The 24,160-nt window shown below is 39.9% G+C and overlaps 1 protein-coding gene across 4 annotated transcripts in view; it reads right to left on the reverse strand.

Moving 5' to 3' along the window:
- Positions 1-24,160, reverse strand: part of CDS1 (CDP-diacylglycerol synthase 1) — a 71,003-nt gene that overhangs the window by 42,564 nt on the left and 4,279 nt on the right. For 3 of the 4 annotated variants that reach the window (XM_082391161.1, XM_082391159.1, XM_082391162.1), the window contains exon 2: positions 2,465-2,592. In XM_082391161.1, coding sequence (XP_082247287.1) covers positions 2,465-2,592 — 128 coding nt within the window. Of the gene's footprint in view, positions 1-2,464; positions 2,593-5,855; positions 5,921-24,160 lie in introns of all 4 variants that reach the window. The other variant, XM_082391160.1, reaches the window with a different exon arrangement.

Genomic DNA, 24,160 nt, shown 5'->3' on the forward strand with positions numbered 1-24,160 from the left:
GATCTTCCCTGGCCTCTACCTACTAAGTGCCAGCAGCACCATCTCTTATTGTGACAACCTAAAATGTCTCCAGACACTGCCAAATGTTCACTGGTTGGCGGAAGGTACAAAATCCAAGGTATTGCCCCTGGAGAGAACTACTAAGTTAGACTCATTGCTGAAGAAGCTCTTCACTAAAGGATAGAGCCAGACCTCACTGGCTAATGAATATTCATTTTCACAGACCCATACACGGGTCAAGAAACAGACTGCTGACAACTTGCCAAGTGACTGAAGACCTTTCACGCTCTTTCCAATTTCAATGGCTTATGCTCGTTTTGGCATTATATATTAGAGCCTTAAAAATGAACATAAATCTTGACCAAGGAATTTCACTTTTAAAATTTTATACTAAGAAAATAATTATAGATGCTAAATAAAAGTTAGCTATAAAGAAATATATTTAAAGCAGAGTTGGTTTTAATTGTGAAAATTTAGAAATTGGCTAAATGTCCAGCAATAGCTGATTCAGTTAAGTAAGTTGAACTATAGCTGTACAAAGGAATATATCATACAGCCATTAAAATATTTACATATATTTAAGGATGTTGTTCCTAATACCATGGAATGAAAATGAAAATACCAAGGCAGAAAACAGTACAATGCTATTTTTACATTACACACACAGGCACACACACGCACACAGTGCAAAAAAAAAAAAAAAGTTTCAAAGATAAACATCACAGTATTTTAAATATTAATGTCTTGGTAGGAGGATTATAGGGTTTTCTTCGGCAAACCATGTACATTCCTTATGCAATTAGTATTTTTAATCCTATGCATCTACAATTTCTAAATCTTTGCAAGGCAGACTATTTGGGGTATTAAATAAAAAGAGGCTAAAATGTGTAAAATGTAGATTTTAAAACATTTATTTAATCTTTACAGAGAAGTTTCTCGAAAAGATTGAAACTAGTCATATATCATCTGCTGTTAAAACCAATTCTTTCATAAATAGAGCACAATGCCTAGGTTCAGAATGTGGCTCTGTCACTTGCTAGCTACACGACCCTTGATATAAAACATTTCTGTGCTTCAGTTTCTCCATTTATACAACAGGTATATAGCCATACCTGTGTTACAGGGTTGTTGTGAGAATAAATTAGTCAACACATATAAAGTGCTTGGAGCAGCACCTAGCAAATATACATGCTCAATAAACACCAGCTACTACTACTTGCCACTGTTGCTTTATGCCAGGAAAAAAAAATTATTAAGGAAAATCTTGTTATGAATGACACACAGGAATCCAGCATTATTCTTATATAACGTCAATATGAAAAAAAATCCAGATCTGAGAAAGACCAGGTGAGATTTTTAAAAAAGGTACATCTGTGAACTAGGTCATGAAAACAACTGGGAACAAGAACTACTAAAATGATAACCATGCTTTTAATAATGGACAGCAAAAATTTATTCTATTGGCTAAAAAATATGAAAACTTTGTTTTGAACCAATTTATTCTACTATGGTCATCCTCTAAGAAATTAAAAATCAGAAAAGCTCATATTAGATTTACTAGATATGACTAAATCAGTATTTTCCAAACTCCAATTTATGACCCATGGGTAGTAAAATCAATTTAGTAATCCAGCGTATTTTTGTTCAATAACATAGAACAGCTATCAAAAATAAAAGAAATCAGAGAGCATCACACATAGCAATGGCAAGAACTGCTTTATAACATTTTTACAGCAGTTAAAATATACATTTGTGTGTCTCTTGGGGCATGGTGTAAAATGGACCTCTTACTGTGTGTCACAGTATTAAAAAGTTGAAAAAAGAGTGTTCTGTACCAGTATTTAAGGTTTCATATGTTAATCTGGATAAAATATTATATTTATTTTGCTTTTATAAATTTTATAATTCCTATTACAAAGACTACAATGGAGGGCAATATAAAATTAGCTGAAATTGGGTGGTTATTAAACATTTAAAAGTATAGCACAAATATAAAATGGTAAAGGGTTGTAGAGTTTTGAACAATGATTTTTAACTCTGTTAAAAGGAAAAAACTTACCTATTTCCATCTGGCATTTGAAAAACAGGGAACAGAGAATATAGAATTTTCTTTTTTAGATGTTCCAATACCAGAAAAGGCAACCTGATGTGGTAAATGGGTCACTGGCTTCAGAAACCTGGCAGACAAGGGCAGAAATGCCAAGTCCACAACTTACTAGCTCTGTAACCTTCACCAGTTAACCTCTCAGACTTGGTTTTCTCACACTTAACAAGATTTTAAGGATTTATGAAAGGATGTACATCAAGCCTCTAATACTGTGCTCATATATGGTGAAAAAGTGTAAAGCCTTCTCTCATAGCTCTAAAACTCACCAAAAGTGAAATTTATTACATTGGACATGGTCCAGGATAACCTCACAGCTTATCTCGTGTACCCATTAGCTTCATCTTCAACCAACCATACCTTGAAGACAAACCAGATAGAGCTTTCTTGAGGATCTCAGGGGTTCTATCTGAGGATGGTGGAATTTCTGGAATATCAGAATCTGTTCTGGAATCCAAATCTCCATATCTGTCATCAATATCTGTTTCCTAAAATTAAAGAAAAAAGAAAATCACTTTGCAAAATAAAAGGAAGGAAAAGCACATGCTTGCCAATGCATTTATTTATTGCTCAGTGTGCCAACTCTCATTTATATAACTTAAAACAAAAAATATTAACTTATCTTGAATATCCAAGCACTGTTGTACATCCTAGTTAGGAAAGTTTGATTATCTTTGCTAAAGTCTATCAATATAAAGGATTAATTTAAACAAAAGACACAAAAAGAAACTCCTATATTATCTAAATCAGAAATTTTCCACAGAATCAAACATTTATTGTTTTTCTACTTAACAGAGAATATGGTGTTAATGCCACATAGATTCTGATCAACTGTACATAGTCTCTTTTTTTATTTGATTACAACCAAAGCATCAACAACAAGAGGAATGTCTTACACTGGCATAGCATTTTAGATAGATAGATAGATAGACAGATAGATAGACAGACAGATAGATAGATAGATAGATAGATAGATAGATAGATAGATAGAGAAGCCGAATCCAGCCTCTGTACCCCGACACCGAGTTAAATCTCAGAGAGTTTTGGGTGAAGTAGAAAAGAATAGTTTTATTGCTTTGCCAGGCAAAGGGGGCCACAGTGGGCTAATGCCCTCAAAGCCCATGTGTCCCAACTTGGAGAGGGTAGTAAGAAGTTTTATAGTACTGAGGTGTGATCAGCTTGTGGACATTCTTCTGATTGGTTGGTTGGTGGTGAGGTAAGTGGAAGTCAGCATCATCAACCTTCAGGTTCCAACTGGTGGGTCTACGTGCTTGTGGGAAGCATACCATCAATAATTGTTAACTCTTCCCACCTGGAGGGGGTTTCAGTATCTGCAAAACAGCTCAAAGATATTGCTGTGTGTATCCATTGATGGGGAACCAGGACCTTGCCCCAAGGCTGCACTATTGTTTCTCTTGACTGTTTCTCCCTTGTCTCACATCCCCTCCGTTCCCTAATTAACAACTGCTTGAATCTGCCCATTGGAACTCAGAGAAGGTCATGGAGGCTGAATGAAGGCTACTTTCTGCAATCAGAGAAATGGGGGGACACAGAAAGCCTTTGTGCCCAAGATCCCCACAGGGCCTTGCTCGGTATCAATCCCCCCTTTTCTTTGATACTCCTCAACCTTGAGAACAGATGTTGGACAAGGAAGGGAATCATTGTTTTGGATAGAGACATTAATCATAAACCCAGCAGAGGAACTCGGTTTCAGGGGACTTGGTTTTAATCCCCCTTTTTTAACTTTTCCCGAATCTTTTAGGGAATAGGGTGACAACCGCTCTGGCTACTTCCAGCTGAAATGGGGCATAGTCCTGCCTCAATTTGGGACACTGAGTTGGAAATATTACTGAGTTCCAAGTCCTGGGTCTGAGTTTAGTATGATTAAGGTCTCAATCCCCTGGGAATTTAAGCCTGAAACCCAGTCTGGACCTGGCTCTTTAAGGGAGACTTGTAGCCAGGTAGCCAGTTGTCTAATTTTATCTAACTAGGTTTTAACTTCTGATATGGTATTAAGATATATATAACAGGAGCTATTGGCCATTAAATATGTTTCCTCTTTTGTTGTTAATATCTGATCTGAAGCAATTTTATTGTCTAAAAAATTTAATAGTTACAAGAGGATACCTTGAAACCATAAGGTTGCAGTTACCAGTGGACACTGTTTTGAGATTGGCTGGTGCCATCCTCTAGGTCTGACACAGCTCAGAAAATTCGAGTTCTCCACAATACAGGAACATGTCTGAAATCACATCCATATGTCTGAACCAACAGCTACTCCATTTTGACTTTCAATTGCATTTCTCTTAATGGCCAAAGCAGATGTCACTGTTAATGATTTCAGTGCTTTTCTAGATATGAGAAGATGCAAGAATTTGGGCTCATAAAATCTTCTGAAAATATCTAACTATCTAAAGCCCTGTTCTGCCAGTTTTTCTCAGAGCAGAGTGCCTCATTCCTGATCTCCACCCTGAATTCCTTTCAGGGGGTGTTGAAGGTCAGTGGCCACAGTGGCCATTGACCTAATCCTTGCAGAGGCAGATGGCAATTTGCAGTTGGCAGAGGCCCCTTCAGGATCATAAATTTGACCATGGTTTGGGGGGCATTTCATGACCATTTTGTCCCACGGTGCTAGGAATGCTCATTCCCAGGTCTGGCAAAGATTTCACTGATAGGCCAGTGTGCTCTTACTTACTGGACTAGGCCTTATTAGTAACCAAAAGTCTCTGGGCCACCTGTCTTACTACTCTCTTATGGTCCAGGAAACTATTCCCTCTTGTTTCTTCTTCCCATATCTAGAGTTACACTATTACAATCATTGATCTCATATGGAACTATACATCATCATTTTATCAGAGGCTCAGTCACACATTTGGTAATGCAAGAAACAACAATTTTGCAAAACAGGCAATATAAAAAACAATATAGCTAGCATATTAGTAAGATCGTAAGTCAGAATATAAGTCAAGAACTTCCATTAGGTGCAGCCCAGTACATCCCAGGTCTTCTGACCTAGTCTGTTCTGTACCAATCCTTATCTTTAAGGGAAATTATATATTGGCATTGTCCATAAGGCACCCAGCCCAGTTTCCTAGTGTTACTAGTCTGGTTATCCCTAGTACGGGTTTAATTGTCCCCAACATAAGGGAGCCTTTAAATTTGAATGAACATAACCTGGTGTTAATCTCCTGGTTGTAGATCACGGAGCATCTGATCTTTATCCAAAGACTGATTACAAAGTTAGGCTTCAGAAACAAACTTAGAGTGTTCTTCTGACAATTTAATTAAATTCTGGAACAATATAACATAACCACAAGGAACTATCTGGGAAGTGAGTCTTGGTAAGCACAGACATTAATTAACAAAACTAGAATTTAGTATTCAGTGAAACATAATTTTTTTCTAAAATTTCCCCCATGTTCATCAAGTACAGCCAAGACTAATTTGTTTCTAAAATAAGATTGGTCCATTGACCACATAGGTCCTTCCACATTGACTCTGGTATAATTCCTCAGAAGAAGTCTCAGACTAAATTTCCAAAAGGTCTCTCAAGGCCAAGAAAGCCATATCAAAGGCCTGCTGTCAGATTTTGCCTAGGTGGATTTCTCTCTTTTAGAGGTCCCCAAAATATCAAGACTTCTGCACATGCCAGGAGACAGTTTTTCTCATTCGCCTGATAAGGCTGCTCAGAGTCTCCAATTTTTGAAGGGAACAGGCAGAGGGAAAAGAAAAATATCTCAATTTTACTCACAGAGGTGTAATTTACCAAATTGTTGCAAATCATAACCAACTTGAGGGGAAGTTTTTTTCCTATATCTGGAAAACACAGATCAAAGCCAGTAACATTTCAGACAAAATCCGTAAAATTTATAACCATATTCACCAGTTCATTTAGTAACCAATCCTCTTGTTAACTTTTTATGAAGCCATCAGGTTTTCCCTTAGGATTTTTTTTTTTTTTTAATTTCTTACCCAGTTTCCCAGTACAACCTGAGATTTATCAAAATACAATAATAACTGTCTATAAATCACAGAGACTTAAAAAGTCATGGTTAAACATTTGATCAAAATGGGATTGACAAAAGACACTTAGTTATTGCTGTAATGTGCAACATTTTAAAATAACTAGAATTATGACTGATAACATTTTACAAGGACATACTAGATTTTTAGGAATGCCATGTAATTTAACATACTAATTAAATATTTCTCTCTGAGAAACTCACGAGCTGTTGTCAAAAGCAGTAGTCCAAGAAAACTTTGAAGGGAGAAACTGAATCTGAATCCGGTCTTGCCCTAGCCCACTCCCAACAAAATCCATCTACCCAACTAGATTTAATAATCCAATCTTAGAAAATCCTGACCATGCACAATTCTAAAAACATGTGCTTTCTTACGGAGAATATCCCAGGGTGGCACCAAATACCTTTAGATTCCTAAATACCTTTAGTCTCTCTCTGCCAAGGGAAGCCAACATTCACTAATTAATGCTTCAGTATCTTAATATTTTATTTGGAAATGACCTACCTATTCAATAAACTTCCATCATTTAACTTAACTCTAAATTTTTAAGCTACCAAGCAGCTGAAGAGATTATTCTTAAGTACACATTCCTAAAACAATTATTCCTAAAGAGTTTTACCCAAAAGCTCTTACCTCACTTGCATTACTTAACACTGATAACTCTAAAGAAATGTCTATATTAATCAAACCAACAAGCTTAAGCCACCTTCAATAGCAAATATCAGTTCAGTACTGAATATTCCCCAGATCATGTGGTCCCAAAATTTATCTTGGCCATTTTCTACACATTTAGATTTAATTTGTAAGTGCTTAATTTTAAGTGAATTAAATAGAGCTCATTTACAAGTTAACTTTTACATAAAGACAGAACCAGAAATCTCAGTTTTTCCGCTTGATTTTAAAAAGGCTTCCCCCCTCCGCCCACCCCCCCCCACCCCCCCCCCGCCTTTTTTTCTTTTTTTTTCTAGAGATAGTCTAGATAAGATAAGTATTCGTGAAGGTCTGGGCACAGTGGGGAGAAATACCAATTCCCTTTTCATGGGAGCATAGTTGAAGATCTCGCAGTTTTGTAACAATACCCTGGGGGGCGGGGGGCGGGTTAGAAGATGGAACAGAACTCTGGTTACCCATAACAAGGCTTGTCCCAAAGGGAAAATCCCAACCAGCATTCCGCCACAGGCAAAGCCTGACACAACAGGGAAGGATTCCCTGGTATTGTCGCATGTGAGCCCTGTTATTTAGCAAAGACGTCTCGACCGGTCAATATAAGTACTGACACACATATATACAAACAACAAACACGGTCCCACAAACAAAAGATCAGACAAGGTGTAGCCCAAAGATTCCATTTCCACTCCCAGACTGAGGACTCAAAATGGCTCGCAATGATTGGGTAGAATTTTCCCATCCTGTGCAAGCCTGAGTGGCTTACCCCAAAACAATATCCACAAAAACACAAACAACAGATAAACTATGGCCACACAGACAGAATATCAGAGGAGGTATAGTTTAAAAATTCCACTTCCACTCCCAGAGAAAGGCTTCCAAATAGATTGGGTCAGTTCTTGAAAGAGAACAAACCCAGAGTTGGCTCTCAGGGATCCCAGAGTGGCTAGCCCAGATGGAGTGGAGAGAATTCCCAGCCTTTCCATTCCTGTGACAAAACAATTCTACCTGAAGAATAGTATAATAAGTTAGGCCACCATGCAAAGGCCACCTCTCCTCACTTTTAAGAATATACTTTGGCCAAACAGAATTACAATAGAACCTTATTCTTTTTAGTCATAGATTCATAGTTACAGGTCGACTCATCTGCCAAAATTTTCCCGGGGGGCTATCAGATGGAATACAAGAAGAAGCGCTTCCCATGTTGAGTCGAATTAAACAGCCGTGCACACAAAATGGAAAGCAAAACCAGAATCCTCACCAGCCAAACAGAAGCCACACACACACACAAAAACAAACAGCCCAAGGCTCAAACTGGCTTCCAACTCCCACTAACCCGGTGGCCTTGGATCTTCCTAATGGAAAAATCCCCAAACGGGAACCAGAGGTTCGCCAAACAGACCAAACCAAGTGGCCTCAGCATGCAAGCTGAGGGGGCTTACCAAAACACTGGCAGAGGTGTCGCAACATCCCAAACTCTACTTTTCTGCTTCCCCAAAACAATTCCTTGGAGTAGGAAGTCCAGGGCAGTCCAGGGAGGAGGAAGAGAAATGTCCTCAAGGCAAAGATGGCCTTGGCAGCTGCTAGGGTGGTCCCTCTTCTGCCTTACTCCCGCCTTGGAGTTCCAGCTGCCAGGATGGCGGACAGGATATGACTGGGGCTTGGCCTTTCCAGGCAAGAGTCCCAGGCGATCTGGCCTCTAAAGGAATTCTCCAACCCTCCGCTCTCTTGAAAGAGGTTGGCGTGGAGAAAACCTCGGAGTGTCCGATCAAGCCAAGGGACCCCCCCACCTGGGACTGTCCCTGAGTCAGCCCCACTCTGTGCACCAAAATTGAAGCCAAATCCGGCCTCTGTACCCCGACACCGAGTTAAATCTCGGAGACAGAGTTTTGGGTGAAGTAGAAAAGAATACCTTTATTGCTTTGCCAGGCAAAGGGGGCCACAGCGGGCTAATGCCCTCAAAACCGTGTGTCCCAACTTGGAGAGGGTGGTGAGAAGTTTTACAGTAATGGGGTGTGATCAGCTTGTGGACATTCTTCTGATTGGTTGGTTGGCGGTGAGCTAAGTAGGAGTCAGCATTATCAACCTTCAGGTTCCAACTGGTCTGGGGTCTACGTGCTTGTGGGACGCATACCATCATTACTTGTTAGCTCTTCCCACCTGGAGGGGATTTCAGTATCTGCAAAACAGCTCAAAGGTATTGTTGTGTGTATCCGTTGATGGGGAACCTTGCCCCAAGGCTGCACTGTTGTTTCTCTTGACTGTTTCTCTCTTGTCTAGCATCCCCTCCCTTCCCTAATTAACAACTGCTTGAATCTGCCCACTGGAACTCAGGGAAAGTCATGGAGGCTGAATGAAGGCTATTTCCTGTAATCAAAGAAATGGGGGACTCAGAAAGGCTTTGTGCCCAAGAGCCCCACAGGGCCCTGCTCAGTACCAATCGATAGATAGGTATAGATATGTAGATATACAGATATACACACACATATATATGTATGAATATATATATATTTATATATATACACACACACACACACACACACACACACATAATTTTTTTAAGTGTTTAAACTTCCATCATTTTATTAGATCCTCAAGAGACAATCACAGCCAAGACGGTGGAGTACAAAAACCTTGAGCTCACCTCCTTTCATGGGCACACCAACTTTACAACTATTAACAGAACAACTACTGATAGAGTGATAGAATCTACCAGAAAAGATCTTCTACAACTAAAGATCCAAAGAAGGAACCACAGGAGATGGGTAGGAGGGGCAGTGCTGTGGTATAGTCAAGAGCCATACCACCAGGTGGGCAACCCACAAACAGAAGAATAATTACAATTGCAGAGGTTCTCCCCTAGGAGTGAGGGGTCTGAGCCCCACACATTAGGCTCCCCAGCCTGGGGGTCTTACACAGGGAAAACGAGCCCTCAGAACATTTGGCTTTGAAGGCCGGGGGACTTACTTTTGGGAGACCCAGAGGCTGTGGGAAATAGAAACCCCACTCTTAAAGAGTGCACAGAAAACTTCTCACACTCTGGGACCCAGGGCAGAAGCAGTAATTTGAAAGGAGCCTGGGTCAGGTCTATCTGCTGATGTTGGCAAGTCTCCAGTAGAGGCAGGAGACAACTGGCGCTCACCCCAGGGAAACAGACACTGGTGGCAGCCATCTTGGGGAGCTCCTTTTACCATGTAGAAGTGTCCCTCTAGAATTCTGATGCTGTCAAGTGATGCTGGATGCTGGCAAGTGTCTCTGGAATTCTTCTTCTAGCTTACTAGCCTTGGGACCCAGTCTGCCACCCCACCCCACCCCCACCCACCAGACTACAGGCACCAGTACTGGGATACCTCAAGCCAAGTAACTAGCTGAGCATGTTACTTGCAGCCCCACCCATCAGAAGGCAGGTTACCTTAAGAACCTCTGAGCCGACAGCCACCCCTGGACACAGCCCTGTTCACCAGAGGGCCCAGGACCTGGCCCCATACACCAGTGCCCAGGTACTAGACTCAGAACCCCCATGGCCCTACAGCCAGAGACCCTGGAACCCAGCTCCACTCACCAGTGAGCAGGCACTGGCCCCCAAATGCCATAGGTTTAGGCCCCGCCCACCAGTGAGCCACCTCTAGCCTCAGGACAAGCCACACCCACCAGCAGGACAACACCAGCTCTGAGACACCCCTTAGCCAGTCACTCCGGGATCTGGCCCCACTAACCAGGGGGCTGACACAAGATTCTGGACACCCTGGGTTCCACACCAGCTATGTCAGGAACCAATCCCACCCAATAGCAGTCCGACACCAGTTCTGATGCCTAGGCCCCACAACCACCCACCCCAGAATCTGGCTCTGCTCATCAGTGAGCCAGCACTAGCCCTGGGACCCCCTGGGGTTCTGCACCCAGTGACCTTGTGACCCAGCCCTGCCAAACAGCAGCTGGCAGCCTGTGCACATGGCAGGGTCCAGCAACCAACTGGACGAGGGGCCAGCCATGCCAACCAGACCACCCACGTTAGACAGCCCTCCATGAGAGAAGGTGTCATGCAGTCCACGTAGGGGGCATGCTTATAGCATATAGCTCTGATGACCAGAGGGGAGTGTGCTGCTGGGATGCACAGGACATCTCCTACAAAGAGCCACTTCTCCAAGGTCAAATGTAACCAGTCTACCAGATACATAGAAATAAAAACAGCAAATTAGGCAAAATGAGGCAACAGAGGAACATGTTCCAAATGAAGAAACAAGATAAAACCCTGGAAGAAGGCTAAGTGAAGGGGAGATAGGCAATCTACCCAAGAAAGAGTTCAGGGTAATGATCATAAAGACTATCAAAGAACTTGGAAGCAGAATGGATGAGTGAGAAGTTAGACGTTCATAACAAAGAGTTAGAAGATATAAAGGAGAACCAAAAAGAGATGAAGAACACAATAACTGTAATGAAAAATACACTAGAAGGAATCAACAGTAGATTAAATGATACAAGGGAACAGATCAGTTTACTGGAAGACAGAATAGTGGATATCACTGAAGCTGAACAGGAAAAAAAAAAACAAATAAAAAGAAATGAGTACAGTTTAAGAGAGCTCCACTTCAACATCAGGCATACTAATATTTGCATCACAGAGGTCCCAGAAGGAGAAGAGAAATAGAAAGGGGCAGAGAACATATTGGCAGACATAAGAGCTGAAAAGTTCCCTAACCTGGAATAGGAAGCAAACATACAGGTCCAGGAAGCACAGGGCATCCCATACAGGATCAACCCAAAGAGGAACACACCAAGACATATCATAATTAAAATGGCAAAAATTAAAGATAAAGAGAGAATATTAAAAGCAGCAAGGTAAAAATCAACAAGTTATGTAAAAAGGAACTCCCATAAGTTTATCAACTGACTTTTCAGCACAAACTCTGCAGGCCAGAAGGGAGTGGCACGATATACTTAAAGTGTTGAAAGGGGAAAACCTAGCACCAGGAATACTCTACCTGGCAAGGCTTTCATTCAGATTTGATGAAGAGACGAAAAGTTTTGCAGACAAGCAAAAGATAGAAGAGTTCAACACCACCAAATCATCTTTACAAGAAATGTTACAAGGACTTCTCTAAGAGAAAAAGAAAAGGCCACAACTAGAAACATGAAAACTACAAAAGGAAAAAGCTCATTGGTAAAGGCAAATATATAGTAAAGGTAGTAAATCAACCACATACAAAGCTAGTAGGAAGGCTAAAAGACAAAACTAGTAAAATCATCTATGTCTGTAATAAGGAGTTAAGGAATACACAAAACAAACAGATGTAAAATATAATGTTGAAAACAGTCATTGTAAGGGTTGGCGAGAACAAATGCACAGTTGTTAAAATGTATTTGAAATTAAGAAATCTGCAACTTAAGACAATCATGTATGTATACAGATTGCTATGTATAAACCTGATGATAACTATAAACCAAAAATCGACAATAGATACACACACAAAAAAGAGGAAAGAATCCAAACATAACACTAAAGATAATCATCAAATCATAAGAGACAACAAAAGAAGAAAGGAACAAAAAAGAACTGCAAAAACAATTTAAAAAATGGCACCAAGAACATACATATCAATAACTACTTTCAATGTAAACGGACCAAATGCTCCAATCAAAAGTCACAAAGTGATAGAATGCATATAAAAACAAGGCCTGTATATATGCTGCTTATAAGAGACTCACTTCAGATCTAAAGACACACACAGACTAAAAGTGAGGAGATGGAAAAAGGTATTCCATGCAAATGGAAATCAAAAGAAAGCCAAGGAAGTAATAATTATATCAGACAAAAATAGACTTTAAGACAAAGACTGTTATAAGAGACAAAGAACAATATTACATATGATATTATCAAGTGATCAATTCAAGAAGAAGATATAACAATTGCAAATACATATGCACCCAACATAGGAACACCTAAATAAATAAAGCAAATATTAACAGACATAAAGGGAGAAATTGACAGTAACACAAAAATAGTAGGGGACCTTAACACCCCACTTATATCAATGGACAGATCATTCAGACAGAAAGTCAATAAGGAAACACTCGCCTTAAATGACACATTAGGCCAAATGAATTTAATAGATATATATAGAACATACCATCCAAAAGCAGCAGAATACACATTCTTTTCAAGTGCACATAGAATACATTCTCCAGGATAGATCACAAGCTGCACATGTTAGGGCACAAAACAAGCCTTGGTAAATTTAAGGAAACTGAAATCATATCAAGCATCATTTTTGACTACAACACTATTTCAATTACAAGGAAAAAATGCAAAAAACCACAAACACGTGGCTAAACACAAAAGACTAAACAATACGCTACTAAACAACCAATGGATCACTGAAGAAATCAATGCAGCCATAAATAAATAAATAAATAAATTTATTTAAAAAAAAAAAAAAAAAAAACTCCAACAAAAAAATGTCCAGGACCAGGGGGCTTCACATGTGAATTCTACCAAACATTTAGGGAAGAGTTACCATCTATTTTTCTCAAACTATTCCAAAAAGTTGCAGAGGAAGGAATGCTTCCAAACTCATTCTATGGTACCAGCATCACCCTGATACCAAATCCAGAGAAAGATATCACAAAAAATGAAAATTACAGGTCAATATTGCTGATAAACATAGATGCAGAAATCCTCAACAAAATATTAGCAAACTGAATCCAACAGTATATTTAAAAGATCATACACCATGATCAAGTGGGATCTGTCCCAGATGCAAGGATTTTTCAATAGCCACAAATCAATCAACATGATATAACAACAAATCAACAGACTGAATAATAAAAATCATATGATTGTCTCAATAGATGCAGAAAAAGTTTTTGACAAAAATTTTTATGTAAAACACCCATTTATGACAAAAACTGTCAACAAAGTAAGTATACAGGGAGCATACCTCAACATAATACAGGCCATATATGATAAGCCCACAGCTAACATCATACCTAACAGTGAAAAGCTGAAAGCATTTCCTCTAAGATGAGGAACAGGGTGAGGATGCCCACTCTTGCCACTTTTATTCAACACAGTATTGGAAGTCCTAGCCACAGCAATCAAACAAGAAAAAGAAATAAAAGGAATCCAAACTGGAAAGGAAGAAGTAAAACTGTCACTGTTTGCAGTTGACATATTATACACAGAAAACCCTAAGGACGCCACCAAAAAACTACTAGGGCTCATCAATGATGATAAAGTTGGAGAATACAAAATTAATATACAAAAACCTATTGCATTTCTGTACACTAACAGTGAACGACCAGAAAGAGAAATTGAGGAAACTATCCCATTTACAATCACATCAAAAAGAATAAAATACCTAGGAATAAACTTTCCTAAGGAGGTAAAAGACCTGTACTCAGGAAACTATAAGACACTGATGAAAGAAATTGAAGATGACACAAACAGATGGAAAGATATACCATGTTCATGAATTGGGAGGACTAATATTGTTAAAATGACCATACTACCCAAGGCAATCTACAGATTCAATGCAATCCCTAACAAAATACCAATGGCATTTTTCACAAAACTAGAACAAATAATTTTAAAATTTGTATGGAATCATAAAAGACCCCAAATAGTCAAAAAAAATCTTGAGAAAGAAAAACGGAGCTGGAAGCATCACATTCCCTGACTTCATACTATACTACAAAGCCACAGTCATCAAAACAATATAGTACTGGCACAAGAACAGACACACAGATCAATGGAACAGAATAGAGAGCCCAGAAATAAACCCAGGCACTTATGGTCAATTAATCTATAACAAAGGAGGCAAGAATATACAATGGAGAAAAAACAGTCTCTTCAATAACTGGTGCTGGAAACTGGGCAGCTACATGTGAAAGAATGAAATTATAATGTTTTCTCATACCATATACAAAAATAAACTCAAAATGGATTAAAGACCTAAATGTAACACTGGAACTCATAAAACTCCTAGAAGAAAACACTGGCAGAACACTCTTTGACATAAATTGTAGCAGTATTTTTTTGGATCAGTTTCCTAAAGCAAGGAAATAAAAGCAAAAATAAACAAATGAGACCTAATTAAAGGCTTTTGCACAGCAATGAAAACCATCAACAAAACAAAAAGACAACCTACTGAATGAGAGAAAATATATGTAAATGTTATGACTGATAAGGGATTAATATCCAAAATATATAAACAGCTCATACAACTCAATATCAAAAAAACCAAACAACTCAATCAAAAAATAGGCAGAAGACCTGTATAGACATTTTTCCAAAGAAGAGATAGGAATGGCCAAAAGGCACATGAAAAGGTGCTCAACATTACTAATTATCATAGAAATGCAAATCAAAACCACAATGATATATCATCTCACACCTGTCAGAATGACTATCGTCAAAAAGACCACAAATAACAAATGTTGTCGAGGATGTGGAGAAAAAGGAACTCTGTGCACTGCTGGTGGGATTGTAAATTGGTGTAGGCACTGTGGAAACAGTACAGAGGTTCCTGAAAAAACTAAAAATAGAACTACCATATGATCCAGCAATTCCACTTCTGGGTATGTATCTGAAAAAATCAAAAACACTAATTTAAAAAGATACGTGCACCCCAATGTTCAAAACAGCATTATTTACAATAGCCAACATATGGAAGCAAGCTAGGTGTCCATCAACAAATGAATAAAGAAGATGTGGTGTATATATATATATATATATATATATATACACATATATACATATATACACATACATACAATGGAATGCTACTCAACCATAAAAAAGAATAAATTTTGCCATTTGCAACAACGTGGATGGACCTGGAGGGTATTATGCTTAGTGAAATAAGTCAAACAGAGAAAGACAAACAGTACATCTTATCAATTACTTGCGGACTCTAAAACAAACAAACAAAAACAAAACAAAAAAAACGAAGCTAACGAAACAGAAACAGACTCACAGATATAGGGAACAGACTAATGGTTACCAGGGGAAGAGGGAAGGGGAGACGGGCACAATAGGGGTAGGGGATAAGAGGTACCAATTACTGTGTATAAAGTAAATAACTACAAGGATATAAGGCACAGAAAAAAAAAATATGCTTTTTTAAAAAAAAGAGACAATCCTAATGAAACAAGTCAAACAGACACTATCATTGCTGTTTTACTTATAGGTAAACTATGATCAAAAGCATTTGATCTGGGGCTTCCCTGGTGGTGCAGTGGTTGAGAATCTGCCTGCCAATGCAGGGGACACGGGTTCGAGCCCTGGTCTGGGAGGATCCCACATGCCGCAGAGCAACTAGGCCCATGAGCCACAACTACTGAGCCTGCGCGACTGGAGCCTGTGCCCCGCAACAAGAGAGGCCGTGATAGTGAGAGGCCCGCGCACCGCGATGAAGAGTGGCCCCCGCTTGCCACAACTAGAGAAAGCCCTGGCACAGAAACAAAGACCCAACACAGCCAAAAATAAATAAATAAATAAATAAAAATTTAAAATAATACAGACATACACTTTATAAAAAAAAAAACAAAAAACAAAAAACAAAACTCAAACTGAGCTTCATATTTAAAAAAAAAAAAAAGCATTTGCTCTGGTGGTGTGATTTTTTATAAAGTTATTTAAAACCCAAACTGACTTCTAAGAGTGCATGAACAAGAACTGTGTGTGTACGCTGGGGCCGTTACACAAAGATGGTCACTGTAGAACCTCCAGGGATAGAGTGGCTAAGGAATTTTAAGAGAAGAGTTGCCTCATGCTCAGTTTTGAAGTTGTTCATTCTGCTGTAAGGAACAGCCTCCACTCCTATGTCCTCCCCTCTCCTCTACCCACCCCTAGCAGCAACCTTCATTAAAGAGTGCTACACACACAAATGCTTTGGGAGAGTGGTTTACTGAGGGGGGAATTGGGGGAAGGGCACTGAACTGGGTCAGAGGGGAGAGAATATTCACAGGAGGTGAATACACGCAGAAGGAGCATTGAGCAGAATCTTGGGCCAGAAGTGATACTAGGAGTGAAAGCGCCTAGGGATTCAAAATGTTTAGGAATCTCAAACCAAACTCAGTCTTTATTAGCACCAAAGTTTTGGCAAATTTCACCACCCCTTCTAACTGATTCTTTATCCATAAAATGGAAACATTTAATATAATGCCAAGGACTCAGTTAAGTCAATGAAATAGTAAGCTATTATTACTATCGAATCCAATTCCTCATTAAGTGGCTTAAGAAATAAAATGTTATTAAAATAAAAAACTCCCTTGGGGGAGTATTATCAGTTTTCATAAAGCAATAATAAACTTTTGTTTACTAACTACAACTTTCTTACTAAACAATTATGAAATTAAATGTGACATTATACCAAAACTGACAAATGAAACAAATGTCACATTCCCACTGTGACACTGAGAGTCAGTTGGCCCCAGAGCAACTTAAACAGAGAGAAATGTTGACTAGTAAACCACCAGACAGGACATCTCCTGAAAACACCAGGCAACCTGCTGTTAGTCTGATGTGCCAGCAGGTTTTTGACATCTAGAATGATGGAACACATCACATTTTTTTCTTTGCTTTGCTCTCTTTTTTTTCACCTTCAGTAACCCAGAGCGTTGCAGGCATAGTGTGAGTGGTAGTCGAGGCAGTGACTAATGGAAATGGTTCCATAAGGGCACATCACCAGGTTGCAGAACGAGCACCAGACTAGGAGTCAGGAGTCGCAAGTAACAGTGATCACTCAGTACCTGGTGGGAGTGGGGGAAGGGGGGTGGGGAATAGTTCCTGGACACCCTCAGATACAAAAATCAGAGAATATAACCTACACACATCCTCTCATACCCTTTAAATCATCTCTAGATTACTTATAAAACCCAAAACAATGTAAATAGTTGTAAGTACAATGTAAACAGTTGTTGAGTATGCAGCAAATTCAAGTTTTGCTTGTTGGAACTTTCTGGGATTTTGTTTTTTTTTTTTTCAAATATCTTGATCCACAGTTGGTTGAATCCATGGATTTGCAACCCATGGATATGAGGGCTGACGGTACTGATTCCACCTCTAACTAGCACCATGACAAAAGGCAAAACACTTAACCCTAAAGAAACTCAGCCCTTGGTTTCCTTAAAAAATAAAACCATTGGACTTTCAGCACACCACCTCAAAGTCCACTTGGCAATAATGGTGATGTGCCACAACCCTTCCCAGTAGTTCATAAGCTTTGTGAGAGGAAGAAATACTATTGGCCCCACTTTTGACTCGCAAGAGGCTGGCAGACGACCTTGCACAGTGGCTGGCATTTATTAGGCACTATGTAAATATGTGTTGAATGAACTGAGCCTGTCAGCTCATGCTAACATTTAAGATTAAAATAGTTTTCAACTGTTCTTGCTAGGCGAGTAATCTTGGCCAAGTCACCTTGAAGAGTAGCCCCCGCTCTCAGTAGCACTTATGTAAAATGAGGGCTTCTGACTATGAAAGACTACTCTTTTCCAAATATAAAATGATAATGAAAGTATTTCTGGTAAATGGTGGATGAAAGTTGAAAAACTTAAATTTTCTTTATTACCCTGTAAATCTAATTCCTACAAGTGAAATGTACTTAGAAAATAAGAACAAAAGTACTTTACAAATATTGATTTATTTATACCTCACATTACCTTACAGATAAGTAAATAATCACATCCTTTTTATAAGTGAAAAAATTTAGGCTCAGAAAGGTTGAGTAAAGTGCCCAAGTTTACACAGCTCTAAGCAATGTAGCCAGAATGCAGAAAGGAATTAAAATGACAATTTTCCTCCAAACTGATCTACAAATTCAATGCAATCCCAATCATCTCAATAGGCTTTTTGTGTGTGTGGAAATGTACAGACTGATTCTAAAATTTATATGAAAATGCAAAGGACCTAGAAGAGCCAAAACCATCTGGGGAAAAGAACTAAAACTGAAGGACTTACACTACCTGTTTTCAAAAGTTATTATAAAGTTGTAACTGTGGTACTGGCATAAAAGAAAACAAATGTCAATGGAACAGAAGAGAGAGTCCAGAAATAAATTCACACTTCTGTGGCCAACTGACTTCAACAAAGTTGAAAGGTAAATTCAATACATGATGCTGGAATAATTAGATATCCATATGTGACAGGAAGGAAGGAAGAAGAAAAAACTTTGTACTTCACACCATTTACAAAAATTAATTCAAAACAAATCATAGACATTTACATAAAGATATAAAAATTCCATAAAATCTTTGGGACCTAGGGTTAGGCAAAGGTTTCTTAAATATGACAACAATAGTATGATTCATATAAGAAAAACTGATCTGCTTTTCAAAAGACAGTGTTGGACTTCCCTGGTGGCACAGTGGTTAAGAATCCACCTACCAATGCGGGGGGCATGGGTTCGAGCCATGGTCCGGGAAAATCCCACATGCTGCAGACCAACTATGCCTGTGTGCCACAACTACTGAGCCTGCGCTCTAGAGCCTGCGAGCCACAACTACTGAAGCCCGCGTGCCTAAAGCCCATGCTCCGCAACAAGAGAAGCCACCGCAATGAGAAGCCCGTGCACTGCAACGAAGAGTAGCCCCCGCTCTCTGCAACTAGAGAAAGCCCGCATGCAGCAACGAAGACCCAACACAGCCAAAAATAAATAAATAAAATAAATAAAATTTTAAAAATAAATAAATAGTAAATCCTAAAAGATTTCCAAAATCATTATTAAAAAAAAAAAAAAAAGACAGTGTTAAGAGAATGAAAAAACAGCTATAGACTGGGAAAAGATATTTGCAAATCACAGGTCAAATAAAGGTCTTGCGTCCAGAACACATAAAGAATTCTCAAAATTCAATAAGAAAACAATCAACTCAATTAAAATACATGGGCAAAATATTTGAACAGACATATCACCAAAGGCAATACACAGATGGCAAATTAGCATATGAAGAAATGTTCAACATCTTAGTTACTAGGGAAATGCAAATCAAAACTGCAGTAAGATACTATGACACATCTTCTAGCATAGCTAAAATGTAAAACTGAACATACCAAGTCTCAGAGAAGATGTGTTGAAACTGGACCTCTCACACACTGCTGGTGGAAATGTGAAATGGTACAACCACTTTGGAAAGCAGTTTGGCAGTTTCTTAAAAAGTTAAATAATACATCCACCTTATGACATAGTCATTTCATTCCTAGGTATCTGCCCCAAAGAAATGCAAGTATATATCCACACAAAGGCTGTACACAATGTGCATGACAGCTATATTTGTAATAGCTCCAAACTGGAAACAATTCAAATGTTGAAAAAAACAAATTGGGCTACATCCATACAGTGGAATACTACTTGGCAACAAAAATAAACTATTGAAGTATGCAACAATACGGATGAATTTCAAAATTATGCTCAGTAAAAAGAAGCCAGACATGGACTTACCTGGTGGGGCAGTGGTTAAGAATCCGCCTGCCAATGCGGGGGACACGGGTTCGAGCCCTGGTCCAGGAAGATCCCACATGCCACGGAGCAGCAAAGCCCGTGCACCACAACTACTGAGCCTGCGCTCTAGAGCCCACGAGCCATAACTACTGAGCCCGCAAGCCACAACTACTGAAGCCCATGCGCCTAGAGCTCGTGCTCCGCAACAAGAGAAGCCACCGCAACGAGCAGCCCCCGCTCACCGCAACTAGAGAAAGCCTGTGCGCAGCAACAAAGACGCAACACAGCCAAAAAATAAATTAAAAATAAATAAATAAATAAATAAAAGCCAGACAAAATGTACATATAGTATGTATATGTATACATACATATGCAATGTGTATATGCATACATGTATGTATGTATAGAATTCCACTTATATAAAATTCTAGAAAATACATACTCAACTATAGTGCCAGAAAGCAGATCAGTGGTTATCAAGGTGTAGAAGGGGAATTACAGAAGGGCAGGAGCAGACTTTTAGTGGTGACGGGGTTTGTTCATCATCTTTACTGCAGTGATGAACTCATCGGCGTTGCACATGTCCAACTGGACAGTGTAAGTATGGTCACTTTAGTGTATGTCACTTGTAGCTTATGGTGACTCCTGAAGAGTGCGCAGGAGCCAGCGGACAGGGAAAGAGGACTGAGGTGCTTCTCAATACTAGAGACTGGAAAGCAGGAAGAACAAGGGCATGGGATTCCAGACCATTCAAGACGATGGCTCCAAAGTCTCTAAACTAATGAAGGTAAGCAGCAGTTTAGAATGCAACAAAGGATAACGTATTAAATCAATCACAATTTCCATCCCTTTTACACCTGGTCCCCTAAAAAGTGAGTCAATCAGGGTCAGCTTCTCCACTACAGGTCCCTTAAGGTTCACACTGATCCCTCCCTGTACCTAGTACAGCATTAAAATTGCAAACAAGCAAAAGGAAACCCTCAAGTGACACAGAGCTCTGTGCCTAAAAGGAGGGGGCCTTTTAAAAATCTTGAAGCTAAACAGGTCTTACTTGAAAGAATGGTAGGTTATACTACTGATTTCAGCATTTTCTCTCAGTCTCTTCATTGTTTCCATGTATTTTAAAGATGTGAGAAAGAAACTACATGCCTTCACCCCACAAAGCTTACTGCCTCCAGGAACATGACTTTAGAATCCAATCGTCTTCATTACCATAGCTTTACTATTCCCAGATACTTGCTCTGGAGCTAACTGTTCATCACAAGAACTTCTGAAAAATATCAACTCTTTAATAGGAAGCACCAACGAACAAGTTTCCTCCTAAAACTCTTTGAACCCTTGCCTCAAAATCCTTGCCTGGCTATTGCCACCAATCCCAAACTGTTACATTGTGATCCGTACCCAGTCCTAATCAAGACCCTGCATTGAAAGACCTGCCTTAAACCAAACTTCCAATTCTCAATAAAATCCAACCTTGCCTTTCCCCCTCCAAGCTCTGCCAACGCTTAGTATTGAGGTGGTGTTTTTCCTCACCACAGGAAGCAATAAACTCAACTTTGTCTTATCAACTGGTGGTAAAATGAATATGCTGCAAATGACAACATGGAAACTTATTTGGGTGATAACAGTGACTAACAATTGATGAACAATTGGGGAGTACCAACTTATATTCTATTCTGGATATCTAGATCTACATATTCATATTTTATTAATGGCCTATATTTAGATGGAAAAAATATAGAAAATGTTTAGCACACCTTCAAGTGACACCAAGACAACTCACAGTGAAGGGTGCCAAAGTGAAGAATTTATGGAAACACAAGTTCCAAAATTAAAAGTTTATTTTTTAAATATTAGAATATTTTTGAAAGAAACTACACCCATCTCAAATGAGGAAGGACAGAAGTTAACTGACCTCCAGACTGTTTCACCCTCAACTTCACAAACCCAAATCTATATCAGAGTAGCATCCCCACATACGACCCCACACGGGGTCCTCGCCTGACCGTGCACTGTTCCACCGGTGCTCCCCGTACTGGCCACGGCTTCCCTGTGCACCCCCTTCTCTCCCACTTCCGGTCCAGTCAATTAGGTCTAGGCTTCACTTCAACTGCTCAGTGTCTCTCAATCCATTCAGGGCTTCAACAGCCCTCTTTGAGCTTCCGTCCACTTTCTTGCCTACCCTAACTGTGTTCAATCCTGGCCCCCCCGGCTCACTCACTCCTCTGGCATCCTTGTCCTGGCATTCCCGACCACAATCACTCCCAGTACCTTTCTTATTCTCAGCTATTAAATGGGAAATATTCCTAACCCATATAGCTGAGGAACAAAAAAAGAAAGATGTAAAAGTACTGTTTTCTCTAAATCACTCTACAAGCATCAACTATTATGACTACTACTGCTACTGAGTTAAGAACTATACTAATTCAATACACAACAAATCTGTGTTATTTTAGTTCAACTGAATCTTCACTGAGTTTGATAATTCTGCCAGTTGCCTCTTGGTCATCTTACATCACACTCTCTAAAATGACATTCCAAAGGTGTCCCAGTCAGAGCATGAGATCTAGTTCCAGCTCTGCTACCCGCTTAAGGTCATTTCGGGCAATAACAAACACAGTCTAGGGCAAGTTTATTATTTAAAAATACACACACACACACACACACACATATATACACACACACACACATATATGTATGGTTGAACTAAATTGTTCCTAAGATCTCTTGAAGCTCTGTGGTTCTCAGACCCTACTTAACTGGGAAAATTTAAAGCGTCAAACACTGATCTCTCCTCTTCTGCTTTTCAAAATGTTTCTGTATCTAACCTCGATTCCTTCTTTCCTTTCCTTGAATACTCCAACCACCTGTACTCTCCACACCATGTCTACTTTCTTTTCCCTAGGGACTGCCCACCCTCATCAGCATCTGCGCTCCCATTTGACTTCTTTCTTTCTTCCTTCCTTCCTTTTTCCTTCCTTCCTTCCTTCCTTTCCTTCTTTCTTTCTTTCCTCCTTCCTTCCTTCCTCCCTCCCTCCCTTCCTTCCTCCTTTCTTCCTCCCTCTCTCCCTCCCTCCCTCTCTCCCTCCCTCCCTCTCTCTTCTTTCTTTATCTTTGGCTGCGTTGGGTCTTCGTTGCTGCACACGGGCCTTCTCTAGTTGAGGTGCATGAGCTTCTCATTGCGGTGGCTTGTCTTTGTTGTGGAGCACGGGCTCTAGGCACGTGGGCTTCAGTAGCTGTGGCACATGGGCTCAGTAGTTGTGGCTCGAGGGCTCTAGAGCACAGGCTCAGTAGTTGTGGCGCACGGGCTTAGATGCTCTGTGGCATGTGTGTTCTTCCCGGACCAGGGCTCAAACCCGTGTCCCCTGCATTTGCAGGCGGATTCTTAACCAATGCACCACCAGAAGTCCACTGACTTCTTTATATAAATACCTACCTTCCCTTCTTTGAAAAAGGAAATTTTCACTTGATCCTCCAGGTCCACTCTAACTGCTATTCTGTACTCCCTTCCACCGGCACTTCCTACAATTACTACCAATATTTTACGTCTCACATTCCTCGGCCTAAAACGTGGCTTCTCTTAAGATCTTTTGCTGGGACTTCCCTGGTGGCACAGTGGTTAAGAATCCGCCTGCCAGGGCTTCCCTGGTGGCGCAGTGGTTGAGAATCTGCCTGCTAATGCAGGGGACACGGGTTCGAGCCCTGGTCTGGGAAGATCCCACATGCCGCGGAGCAACTAGGCCCGTGAGCCACAACTACTGAGCCTGCGCGTCTGGAGCCTGTGCTCCGCAACAAGAGAGGCCACGACAGTGAAAGGCCCGCGCACCGCGATGAAGAGCTGCCCCCACTTGCCACAACTAGAGAAAGCCCTCGCACAGAAACGAAGACCCAACACAGCCAAAAAAAATAAAATAAATAAATTAATTAA

Source organism: Balaenoptera borealis, assembly GCF_965194805.1.
Source record: "Balaenoptera borealis genome assembly, chromosome: 4".
In the NCBI taxonomy this organism is placed as follows: Eukaryota; Metazoa; Chordata; class Mammalia; order Artiodactyla; family Balaenopteridae; genus Balaenoptera; species Balaenoptera borealis.